Here is a 12,800-nt window from a genome sequence, read left to right on the forward strand (position 1 = left end):
ATATTAGGGAAGATCTCTCCAGGTAAAGAGAGATGCGAGTGCAAAGGTGGAAGAACACTGGCGTGTTTGAGGGACTACGTGAGCGAGCAGGGGCTGAATGGGGTGGCTGTGAGCATCCCGAGAACTTCTGAGGGAGGATGATGGCTTGAACTAGTGTAGTAGGGCAGTGCAGGGAGTGAGAAGCGGTTGGATTCACAATCTTGTCGATAGATTGGGTGTGTATTATGAACAAGGAACTAGTGATTCCAAACTTTTTTAGTTGAGCAACTGAAAGGTTAGAGTTGCAATTACTGAGAGGGTAGGGGATGGTTAAGATCAGTTGTTTTGGAAAAGTTGTTTGAGATACCTGCTAGTATATATGGAATTAAATACTAGCATTTCCCACGCTCTAGTAATGGAGAGGCAAAGCAACCCAGAATATTTTTTTAAAGGTTAGTCCCAGGAGAGGAAGAGCAGAAGGGAACTACAGGGTCTGGAACTGCTTTGCTTCCCCATTAGCATATGCTTCCCCTTTGTTACTGGTATTGCTTTATTGGCACCAAAATTATTTCCCCATGCGCTCTACACCCTCAAAAACAAACACAAACAGAAGCCAACCTGCATAGTAGTGGAATGAACAGACCTGGCTTTAATATTAGGCTCTGCCTGACTAGCTGGGTGACCTCAAGCAAGTCACCTATAAAATGGGGATACCTCCACCTACTCTACAGGTTTTATACATCACATAGTGGCAACATAAGATGAGGTCTTATTGTCTTTAAAAGGGCGAGGGGAAATTAGTGTTGATTTTCCCCACAGTGCCAGTCACCTTCCATCTTTGCCTCCCTCACATCTTTGACTCCTCTACAGGACTCATACACAAACACCACACTTTTTTCCTTTCCCTTCCTTCCATCTTTCTGTAAACCAAGCCCTTCCTTCTTTCTATAAACTCCGTGCTTTCTTCTTTTTCTTTTTTCCTTCCATTCTGATGGACCATCCTATTCCAAGATGGAATGCATTACTACATAATGAATACATAACAGCCACAATCCCAAGCTCCAAGTTTCTCACTTAGGTTTACCACCCTAGAAACTTTTTTAATGGAAAACCAGGGAAAGAACAGTAGGGCTCTCCAATAAATTTAAGTTAAAGTATATTTGTGGAGAGAAGCCTGAGTCATTCAGACTTTTAGCAACTATAAAGTTACTCTCCTCTGTACAGATTTTAGTTTTAGACTGTGACTCAAGTAGGAATGGCACTAAAGCAAAGCTAACTGAAATATGCATAAATCCATAATCCCTTGCCATAATTACGACACAATATTCTAATCGTGTACAAAGTAGTATAATAAATGATCTCACCTAGCCAAATGTTCCAACTTATAAAACTAAGGGACAACTATAAAGAATGGAACAATTTGTTCTTTGCCCATCGGTGGTTGGACACGATCCAGTTAGGAAATTCATGAACAGCTCAGCCAGTGGAATCAAGCCGATATTCAAAGTGGGCAACCTCAAAGAATGGGTGAGGTGAGCTTGCCTATTCCAATACCTTTAGATGGAACTTAAATCATTCAAGGACTCATTAAAAACCTCCAGAATTTCTTTTTTTTTTTTTATAGCAAAGGTGGAGATTTATTGAGGAATAAGTACAGACTCCCACGTAGGGAGGGGGAAGAGTCCCACAGAATGGACTCCCAAGTAGGGAGGGGGAAAAGAGTCCCCCAGAATTTCTTATAACAGTACCTAATAATCCTTATCTTGATATGTAAACTCTATTCTTTTAAGCATTTGTTCGTCATTTATGAATAGTCACAGTGCCAAGCCTAATGCTACAATTCTACAATTCAGAATTTAACCTGCACCCAACACAGATTAAGTACATAGGGGGTTGGGATAATACATAAACTTTTAAGACACAATTTGCTTTTTAAAAAGTTTCAAGTTTCACCTCCGGCTTTGGGAAATAGATGTAACTGGCCATACTTTCTGACAAGGACTGGTCTAAATTACACATTAACTAACTTCATATAACTAGATTAGGTACATATATCTTTCAAATAAGCAAAGTGAGACCCAGGAAGTAATTTGCCCAAGTAATTGCTGGAGGGCAAAGCAAGACCACTTGCAGGAAAGAGCAAGCAGGTTCTTTGGCAGTAACTAAAGATGTTTTTGGAACACCCTTCCACAGCTGTGCGCGCATGGCCTCCCCCCCCCCCCATAGTTCTGTGTGCATGTTCTTTTTCTAAATCCAAAGTGGCATTAATTTTAACAGTGTTTTCTAAAACCTACACAAGATACTTGGCCATTTCATTCATGAAAACTAGTCCCTTTAGAAGAAATTTTAACAATATGAAACACAGGAGGAGGGATGAGATCATCTTCCATCTAATTTTTTTGTGCTTTCATACAAGAAGAGTTTATATGGTGAGTGTAAGCAGAACCATGAGCAGCCAGGAGATAGAGTTTGAATTCTTATTTCTATGGCTGAGCCTTTAAATGTCCAGTTGAGATACTTCCAATCCCAATGCTGAAAAAGGACAAGTGTGTTTATGTTAGGGAACTCCCCCACCCTCTCCCCAGCCAACTGAATCTAAGATCCCTGGAACCATGACTAAAGAATTCTTCTGCTCTGACCCTTTATACATGCATACCCCCCATTCAGGTTGTTATAGAAACCTCAGATATTTATATGAAAACATTTCACATTATTCTAAGTACTTAAAATGCACTCAAAATTAAAAAGGACAGAGCAACTCCACCTTATCCAACCTATTAATTTATTAAGAAAATCATGCTAGAGCGGGAGTAGAACCTCAAAATCAAAGATTCCTAGTTTAGTCACTTGACAGAATGTGACAATGGACCAGTGAATCCATCAGATCATTACTTTACTGTAAAATGAGAAATGGTTGCAAGTCGATACAACTGTTGTAAGAAATTAAATATTTTGTGTATGTATGCGTGTATATAGAATGTAACTTTTACTATAAATACTAAGAGTTAAATTTATTTCAAAAAATACAAAGCATATGTGACAAAACTAACACCTTTTATTTCTGGGTGGTGGGTACAGGTATGTTTATAGTTTTCTATATTTCTTTAAACTTTTCAAAATAAAGAAATAAAAATGTTGATCTCATCTACTTTTAATACAAAACACACATGTAAGGAAATCTTATGCAGTGAACCTTTATCAAATAGACCACATGCTTTCACAACAAAACCTTGAACAAATATCCTATATAATAAAAGGCTAATATGCAAATTGTCCCCTCGACCGGGAGTTCCATCGGGAGTTTGACCAGGGGGCGGGGCCAGCTGGCCAACCTCCCTCATCCCCTCCCCCCTGGCTGGCCCTGCCCAAATGGGTTGGGCTGGCCAGACCCCACCCGTGCACAAATTCGTGCACCGGGCCTCTAGAGTGTGTGTGTGTGTGTGTGTGTGTGTGTGTGTGTGTGTATATATATATAGTAGAATGCAGACATAAGAATCACAGGTCAGAGATGGAAGAGACCTCAGAAGCCGAATCTAAACCTCTTGCTTTCCAGACTAGGAAACTGCTTGAGTGGCTTTTCAAAGTTATATCCAACTAGTTAATGTCAACCCCATCAGAAACGCCCTGATCCTGGCTCCTGAAGTGGTCTTTAGCAAGTACCACATTTGAAAAATGATTTTGTTTTTGTATTTCAAAGTGCAATTTTATGGCACAATTTTACAATGCAAACTTATGCTATTTGATTTTCTGTAATCAGCTGAATTGGTTTTGTCAGAACACTGGCAAGCTTGACTTCATAAACTAATAATTACATTGACTTCCAAGCACAAAGTTAAAATTTTAGCACACATAAAAATCAGTTAAATGGCTCAAGAGAGTCCTTACCATTTGATGTGAATCCAAAAGGTATGAAAAGCATAGACTATTATCTTTACTCATAAGTATGTAAAACACCTGGAAAATTAAGAATTTCTTCAATTTGAAGAAATGAATCAGTGTTATAATGGAAACATTACTTAAAAGTTTATCTTTGGGCCCTGGCAGGCGAGACAGTTGGTTAGAACGTTGTCCCGATATGTGAAGGTTGTTGGTTTGACCCTGGTCAGGGCACAAACAAGAAGCAACCAATGACTGCATGAATGGATGGAGCAACGAGCTGATGTTTCTCTCTCTCTCTAAAAATCAATAATAAAAAAAAGTTTATCTTTGGAAAATTATTCAGACTGGTATATAAAAAATGACATGCTTATAGATGAAAATGGGGCTCTGTAATAAATCTGAAAAGTCCAAGGCTGATCATAAATTCCTGTGCCGATTATGGTGGGTAGTCACACCCCACGCATATAACTTCTTTAGTAAAAGGTTTACCTTTGCCTTATGAAAGCCCTGTCCATTGTTCTTGTGCTACTAGGTTAACACACCTTTAAAATACCAGAGTATTCCTCTTTTTCAGACTCCTCTCAAGAGAGCACATCATTTTTCTTGTAATACAATCCCTACCTTACTTTCTCTGACCTTCATGTAATCTTCCTTATTTCCAAATACACAAAAGAAACTGCAAAACTATAATTCTTGGAGCATTTGAGATCTTGCTTCCTGACATGTTGTCAAAACATTTGGCTCAAATAAACTCCTTTAAAAATCTCATATATGCATACCCCATGGACATGGACAGTAATTTGGTAAAGGCCAAGGAAGGGAGAGGCCGGGGAGGGCAGAGGTGGGCAAAGGGTGGGGAGGGGGACTCCTGCAATAATGTCAACATTAAAATATTTTAAATAAGTCTCTACAGGTACGTTGACATACTTAACTGTTTGAATTGCAGACTGATGATCAATTTAAAGATTCTTCAAAATATTTCCACAAAAACAGAGTTCTAAATTGGGAGGATAATCACAATCAACTTGGCTAGTGACTTGCCCAGTATTATCAGCTAGTTTTACTTTACTAATAAAAATCTGAATGAAAAGAAAAGTGCTGAGATTTAAGGGCAGACGAATCGGCTTCCTTAGTAACAGATTGGGAAACAACCAACCACCATAACACCCAAAAGAGTTTAAAACAGTAACAGATATAATTGCTGAGTGTAGTTCTGCAAAGCTTAAAATTAACAGCACTAATGACATCAAACAGGTCTATTATAGAAAGAAAACACCTCGTTTAATACCTTATAAAATATGTACAGAACTTGAACATTCCTGTAAGATACATTTCAAGTCACAACTGAATTATAAATGTAATCAGGTACTCTGATATAATGAAAGCGCCTAGTTGGTTAAAAAAAAAAAAAAAAAAAAGCATGTAAACCATAAAAGATTAAAAAGTATTTTAAAATACACAATAAAATTCTAGCCAGTGGTTTTAAATTTTGATTTTTAAAAAGTAAATATGTATTTACAATCTTTAAATTTCACAATTTGTTACCTTTATATGGTCTTTATTACCAAGATAACATAAAACAATAAAAAGCTCTTTTAACCATTTACACACAGAAAAAAAATCAATAGGGAAGTTGGTAGAATGTAATATCAGTAGTAGCTACAATATGAACGGTTAGGGACTTTATTAATGGAGTCATAAAACAGACTTAACCAAAACTGCAAGCTAGGAAACAAGTGGTTTCACTTCACTGCAGGGACCCAGTTTCCTTATCTGAAAAGGAATGATTATACATAACAGTTATGTGAAGGGAGGATTCTGGGAGGATTCAATGAGATTACCTATTGGATCGAATGAGGCACTAAGACATGACTGCCTAGGGCGTGAAAGTTCACAGCACAGTCCACTCAGCAACCTTCCTGAAAGGTTTAAAAAGCTCAAACAACAGTTCTTAATATCAGAACCAATGTTTACAGCATAAATCCTTAATTGGAGTGTTCAGCCCAGTTGATTATCAAAAGCTATTTATAAAATGCTTCAATACCAATGATATTAAAGCTACCAAAACTTTGTCATGATCACAAAGGTTTGGCCTCTCTGGTTAAGAGTCCAAAGTCATTTTGCATGCTGACACCACTGCAGAGATGTCAGATACTTCTCAATCACTCAAACAATCTGGAATTTGCTTTCTGTTTTCCCTCTGTCATAATCTCCAACCATCTTCTTGATGTGGGACAACTTACTCTTCAATTGCTTGCAATAATTCCTCTTATTTTTGTAATCTGCAGACTGAAAAGGAAAAAAAATGAACCAGGTAAATTTAACAAAATAAAAATGAGTTATGTGTAGCTGCTGGGAAGGCAGAGGTCAACCAAAAAAGGGGACTATTAGTCATCAGAATTGTGGGGCGTGTTAAATGATGTAACATACATAGGCACCTGGCAGTGTCTCAAATAGATAGGCAGTTGATGCTCTGCTGAACAAAATCTTCTAACCAGAGTTTCTAAAATGATACATGAATTTCTAATGATTTGTAAAGTGACCAAAACCCCCCACAAAAACCTATTGGCCTTTTTGCTAACATACATCACCTAAAAATTCAGTAAAACAACAAACTAGTGATATCAGTTTGGGAAAAGGGAACTGGATTAATGGTGAATGAGACAGGAAACTTACTATACATGCGTTTAAACTCTTGCATTTAAAATCATGATGTTTTGTAATTTTTAGAAGTTTAATATAAAATCTTTTAAAACACACACACAAAAAAAAAACATTTGAAGTCAAGAACGACTGGGAATGGCAAGTGCTGGTAAGGATATAGAGCAACAGGAATCTATACAACTTGGTAGGAATCTCAACTGGCCCAAACCAGGAAAGCTGGTTGACAGTACCTACCCAAGGCTGGGTACACACTTACCCAATGACCCTGCAATTTCACTCCTAAGTATGTACCTAACAACTGTGTGCACTCGTGCTTAGACACCCACAAAAATGTTTGAAGCTGTATTAGTTGCAAAAGCCCTAACTTGGAAACAATGCAAATGCTCAGTAATGATAGAAGAAATGAGTACGTTGTGTTTTCTTCACAAAATAAGTAAAAGTAAATGAGCCACAACCACATGCCAAAACATGAATGGATCTCACACAGTACTGAGCAAAAGAAATCACACAGCCCTGGCCAGGTAGCTCGGTTGGTTAGAGCGTCATCCCTGTAAGCCAAGGTTGCGGGTTCAGTCCTGGGTCAGGAGACATACAAAAAGCAACCAATGAATGCATAAATAAATGGAACAATAAATTGATGTCTCTCTCTCTCTCTCTCTCTCTCTCTCTCTCTCTCTCTCTCTCTCGCTCAAATCAATTAATAGTTTTTTAGAGAGAAAGCACACATTAAATGGTTCCATTTATATAAAGTTCAAAACAGGCAACATTAATCTATGATGTAGTTACCTCTGGAGAGAAAGCAAAAATTGGAAGAGTACAGGAGGGCATTCTCAGGGTTACCAGGAAATTTATTTCTTGATCTGAGTGCCAGGTACAAAGGTATGTGGTTGCTTTGTGAAAATTTACCAACTTGCACATTTATGATGCGTACTTGTATGTATGTATATTTCAACCTTTTTTTAAAAATATGTATTTTATTGATTTTTTACAGAGAGGAAGGGAGAGGGATAGAGAGCTAGAAACATCGATGAGAGAGAAACATCGATCAGCTGCCTCCTGCACACCCCCCACCGGGGATGTGCCCACAACCAAGGTACATGCCCTTGACGGGAACCGAACCTGGGACCCTTCAGTCCACAGGCTGATGCTCTATCCGCTGAGCCAAACCGGTAGGGCGTATACTTCAACCTTTAATAAAGTTTTTAAAAATCAGTATTGGTTGTAGCTGCAAACAACTTAAATTAAGGTTCCAACTTTTCAGTTATAGTTTATCTTGCAACTATTGGGCCTTCTGTCTATAATCAGTACATGCGTGACAAGATATTCTAAAGGTTAAATGGAAAGCATGCAACAGAAAAATTATTCCTCAGAGAATCTTAAAACCTGGGATACTTACTCCTTTAACTTGCTTCAGTCTATTGTATTCATCAGCAGCAGCCTATTAATGAGAAACACAAGGGAATATGTTTAATGGGCATTTCCGCATTCAAAAATAACATTACTGATGCTATAATTTGATGCTAAAGATGCCAAAGATACAGGAAATTAAAATAATGAAGTTTTAAACTCTTAAAACTATTATGGTCAGCAGGAGGCCTGAGGAATCTGGTGACGAGAAACTTTTGACATATTTCTTAGTTCTTACATTCCATACACATAGACAGGTAACTATTTTGCTGCCTCTCATCTTTCCCGATGCCAGTCCATGTGCCACGCTGACATCAGAGAGGTCTCTTATAAAGCACTGTTCTGGCTGGTCATGTTATATAGCATTATACAACTTGTCAGAGCTCCCCATTAACCTCTCTACTGATCTAGTCTCCTACCTATTCAGTCTTAGCACCCATCATTTGCAACTCCTTTTAATTGCAAATTAAACAATCATGTTAATGCTTCCAGATTTATATCATGTTCTCCCTGAAGCTGTACTCATGCACCCGTCCCTTATTTTGCTCAGAGATTCTATGATGGTTACCTCTCAATGAAGCCTCTCCTAAACTTTTCAGGCCTTCAGCAGACCTAATTCCTTCTCTCAGCAGTTATTTATAGTACTTTCTACATATAACATGAATATGACATTAGTCACATTGTCTAAGTTGTTTAGCTGTCAGTTTCTCTCTTGGATATGAATTCTTTGAGGGCTGACACAGGATTTTATTTACCTTTCTAACTTCCGTTCTTCTACATTAAGGGCATAATAATGATCAATACTGTTTACTGAATTGATGAAAGTTTATGACAACACTATAATACCAGACAAAAGCCATAAAAGAAGAGACCAAAAAAACAAGACAGAAGATCAATAAAACCAAGAGCTGGTTCTTTGAAAGGATAAACAAGATTGATGAACCTCAGGCCAGGCTCACCAAAAAACAAAGAGAGAGGACCCAAATAAACAAAATCAGAAATGAAAGAGGTGAAGTAACAACAGACCCCACCTAAATACAAAGGATTGTAAAAAAATACTACGAACAACTCTACTCCAACAAACTGGACAACCTAGATGAAATGGACATATTCTTAGAAAAATACAAGCTTCCAAAACTCAATCGGGAAGAATAAAAAAACCTGACTAGGCTGATAACTATCGATGAAATTGAAGCAGTAATAAAAAATCTTTCAGCAAACAAAAGCTCTGGTCTAGACGGCTTTACAGGGGAATTTTACCAAACATACAAAGAAGAACTAAAAAATTCAAGACTATTCCAAAAAATTCAAGAGGAAGGCACACTTCCAAGCTCTTTCTATGAAGCCAGGATTACCCTAATTCCAAAACCAGATAAAGACACTACAAAGAAAGAGAATTACAGGCCAATATCCCTGATGAACACAGATGCTAAAATCCTAACATATTTCTAGCAAATCGGATCTAGGATTACATTAGAAAGATCATACACCATGGCCAAGTGGGATTTATCCAGGGATGCAAGGCTGGTACAATATCCGCAAATCAATAAACGCGATGCATCACATAAACAGAGAGACAAAAAAAAGCCCATAATCATATATCAATTGATGCAGAAAAAGCATTTGACAAAATCCAACACCCTTTCTTGATAAAAACTCTCAGCAAAGTGGAAATAGAGGGATCATACCTCCACATAATAAAAGCCTTATATGATAAACCAAGGTCACACAGCAAGCAGCACACAGGGGAGCTCAGAGGACAGTAGAACAGCCAACATCATACTCAATGGGCAAAAACTAAAACCATTTCCCCTAAGAACAGGAACAAGGCAGGGATGCCCACTCTCACCACTCCTGTTTGACACAGTACTGGAAGTGCTAGCTATAGCAATCAGACAAGAAGAAGAAAGAAAAGGCATCCAAATTGGAAAAGAAGTAAAAGTGTCATTATTCGCAGATGACATGATACTATACATAGAAAACCCTAAAGACTCCATCAAAAAACTGCTAGACTTAATAATTGAATTTGGCAATGTAGCACGATACAAAATTAACACCCAGAAATCTATGGCTTTTTTATACACCAATAATGAACTCACAGAAAGAGAAACTAAAACAATCCCATTTACCATTGCACCAAAAAATTAAGATACCTAGGAATAAACTTAACTAAGGAGGTAAAAGACCTGTACCTTCCCCTACCTTCCCTCTGAGGGAAGCATCTGATCGATGCTTCTCTGTCTCTGGATCTGTTTTTGTTTATCAGTTTATGTTGTTCATTATAATCCACAAATGAGTGAGATCATGTGATATTTAACTTTCTCTGACTGACTTACTGATTGGCTGCCTCCTGCACGTCCACTACTGGGGATCAAGCCTGCAACCAGGCATGTGCCCTTGACCAGAATCGAACCCAGGACTCTTCAGTCTGCAGCTATCCACTGAGCCAAACCAGCTAGGGCAGTGGTCAGCAAACGGCGACTCGCGAGCCACAAGTGGCTCTTTGGCCCCTTGAGTTTTTAGCAAAGGCCAGCTTAGGAGTACCCTAATTAAGTTAATAACAATGTACCTACCTATATAGTTTAAGTTTAAAAAATTTGGCTCTCAAAAGAAATTTCAACTGTTGTACTGTTGTTATTTCGCTCTGTTGACTAATGAGTTTGCCGATCACTGAGCTAGGGTGAGATCCTTCCTTTTTACAGCAGCGTAGTATTCCATTGTGTAGATCTACCACAGGTGTTTTTTTTTAAAATATATTTTATTGATTTTTTTTTTAACAGAGAGGAAGGGAGAGGGATAGAGAGTTAGAAACATCGATGAGAGAGAAACATCGATCAGCTGCCTCCTGCACACCTCCTACTGGAGATGTGCCTGCAACCCAGGTACATGCCCTTGACTGGAATCGAACCTGGTACCTTTCAGTCCGCAGGCCAACGCTCTCCCCACTGAACCAACTATATAAATAAGATATCCATGAGCCCTTACTGAAAAGTGACTGACTAAATAAATTTTAAAAATGGGAGAAGTGACCCATTTCCCATGCAGAAGACTTCGAAGTAATTTGTGTAGGTACACTCCTTTGGAGAGCTGGAGCATACGTCTCCATTTCTTTGAGTGTGGTCAATAGTGTACTATGGAAAGGGGCATTACAACGGAAGGAGTAACTTTACACAGATACATACTACCTCTGCCAGGTGACCAAAGAAGAAACAAACCATAAACTATTTTTGAGTAAAAATACAGGAGAGAGATAGGTAAAACATAGATGATGATTCCTTATCCAAGACTGCGTGTGTGTAGGTGCACGTCTACATGGAGGGGCTATTTTAACAACCCATATTTTGGTGATAAACAGGTGGTGGAAATTAAGGCATTTAGGCAATTCTGTATTGTTTGAATTCTTTACACAAAGAATGAACTGGGTGTATAAATAGAAAAAGTGCTATAGTTAATTTCTTTTAAAGAGGAAGGGAGATATGTTTGTAGACTATTGCTTTGTAATTCTTAACTAAATTAGTATTAGTATACTCTTCAATTTGGAAAGACTTTAATCCAATATTCAATTTCAATTATTCTTCAGTGAAATTACAGTTTTATAATTACTAACAAATTTTGTATTAACATCAGTATAAAGGATACTGGATCCCCACAGATCTGAGTAAAGTATATGTAATATATAATTATCATATTTGAACTTACCATGTACTCTTCGCTTTCTTCTCTATAGTCGTCCAATTCCTTATCCAGACGAGAGAGTTCTCTATTGATCTCATCAAGTTCTGCTTGTAAGCGCTTGTATTCCTGCAGGCCAGTGTCAAAACTTCTCTTATAGACTTGTCTTTGTTGATCTGAAGTGATAGGTGGATATTCCCTAAAAATTGAGTGAGAAAATGATTACGTGCCCTTAGCAGACATAAAATCCAGTGTTTCTTCCTCAAAGATAATAAAACTGATGGGATGTGGAGAATGACATTCTTCTTTTTGTAGCTGATGGGGAGAGGAAGGTGGGCTACAACTAGTTCTCTTAAGAATTATACTTTATGCCAAAACCGGTTTGGCTCAGTGGATAGAGCGTCGGCCTGCGGACTCAAGGGTCCCAGGTTCGATTCCGGTCAAGGGCATGTACTGTGGTTGCGGGCACATCCCCAGTGGGGGGTGTGCAGGAGGCAGCTGATCGATGTTTCTCTCTCATCGATGTTTCTAGCTCTCTATCCCTCTCCCTTCCTCTCTGTAAAATATCAATAAAATATATTTAAAAAAAAAAAGAATTATACTTTATACATCACTGGTCATGTTGTACGTATTTTTTTTTAATAAAAACTATTCCTACATAATTTTGGGAAATAAAGTTAAAAGTAATTTATGAAATTTAAGGTTCAAGTTATAAGAACTCACTTATTCTGCATATACAACACACTAATGCAACTTATGTTTAACGTCTTAGAATTGGTATTCTGGAACACGAGGCATGTGGTCATCATTGTGGGGTCAGGGCAGCCCACTGGCAGCTGGCTGTTTTCTGCTACCTCCTACCGTTTTCAGACGTTTGGGGTATGGGTTGGTGTTTTTTTGTTGTTTATTTTTTATCTTGGTCTTGTTTTTCCTAAGTGGAAATAGCTTATTTTAAGTCCTTTGATGATAAAAGCAGACTTTAAAATGTCCATGTATAAAAATGCATGCTTGTTGTACAAATAATCTGGCAATGCATTAAACTATGGAAAAAACCCTGAGATTCTGTATCACTGTATCTCTCAAAATACCAGCTGTTCTTTACATATGCAGGCAATGCTATTCATCCCTAATCCACTGAGGAAATACTGAGTTGTTTCACAAAACTACGGATCTTCTTAGGAATATGGAATTTCAAATTT

General features: G+C 37.9%; 1 protein-coding gene across 2 annotated transcripts in view; it reads right to left on the bottom strand.

The window, feature by feature from the left end:
- Positions 1–5,119: 5,119 nt before the first annotated feature.
- OCLN (occludin) overlaps positions 5,120–12,800 on the bottom strand; it is a 47,020-nt gene continuing 39,339 nt past the window's right edge. For both annotated transcript variants that reach the window (XM_080679285.1, XM_080679284.1), the window contains exons 7-9: positions 11,629–11,800; positions 7,919–7,960; positions 5,120–6,147 (exon numbers count right to left, since the gene is read on the bottom strand). In XM_080679285.1, the coding sequence (XP_080535411.1) occupies positions 6,025–6,147; positions 7,919–7,960; positions 11,629–11,800 (337 nt within the window). In that variant the 3' untranslated portion in view covers positions 5,120–6,024. The remainder of the gene's footprint in view (positions 6,148–7,918; positions 7,961–11,628; positions 11,801–12,800) is intronic.

The sequence above is a fragment of the Plecotus auritus genome (assembly GCF_963455305.1).
Source record: "Plecotus auritus genome assembly, chromosome: 7".
Taxonomy (NCBI): Eukaryota; Metazoa; Chordata; class Mammalia; order Chiroptera; family Vespertilionidae; genus Plecotus; species Plecotus auritus.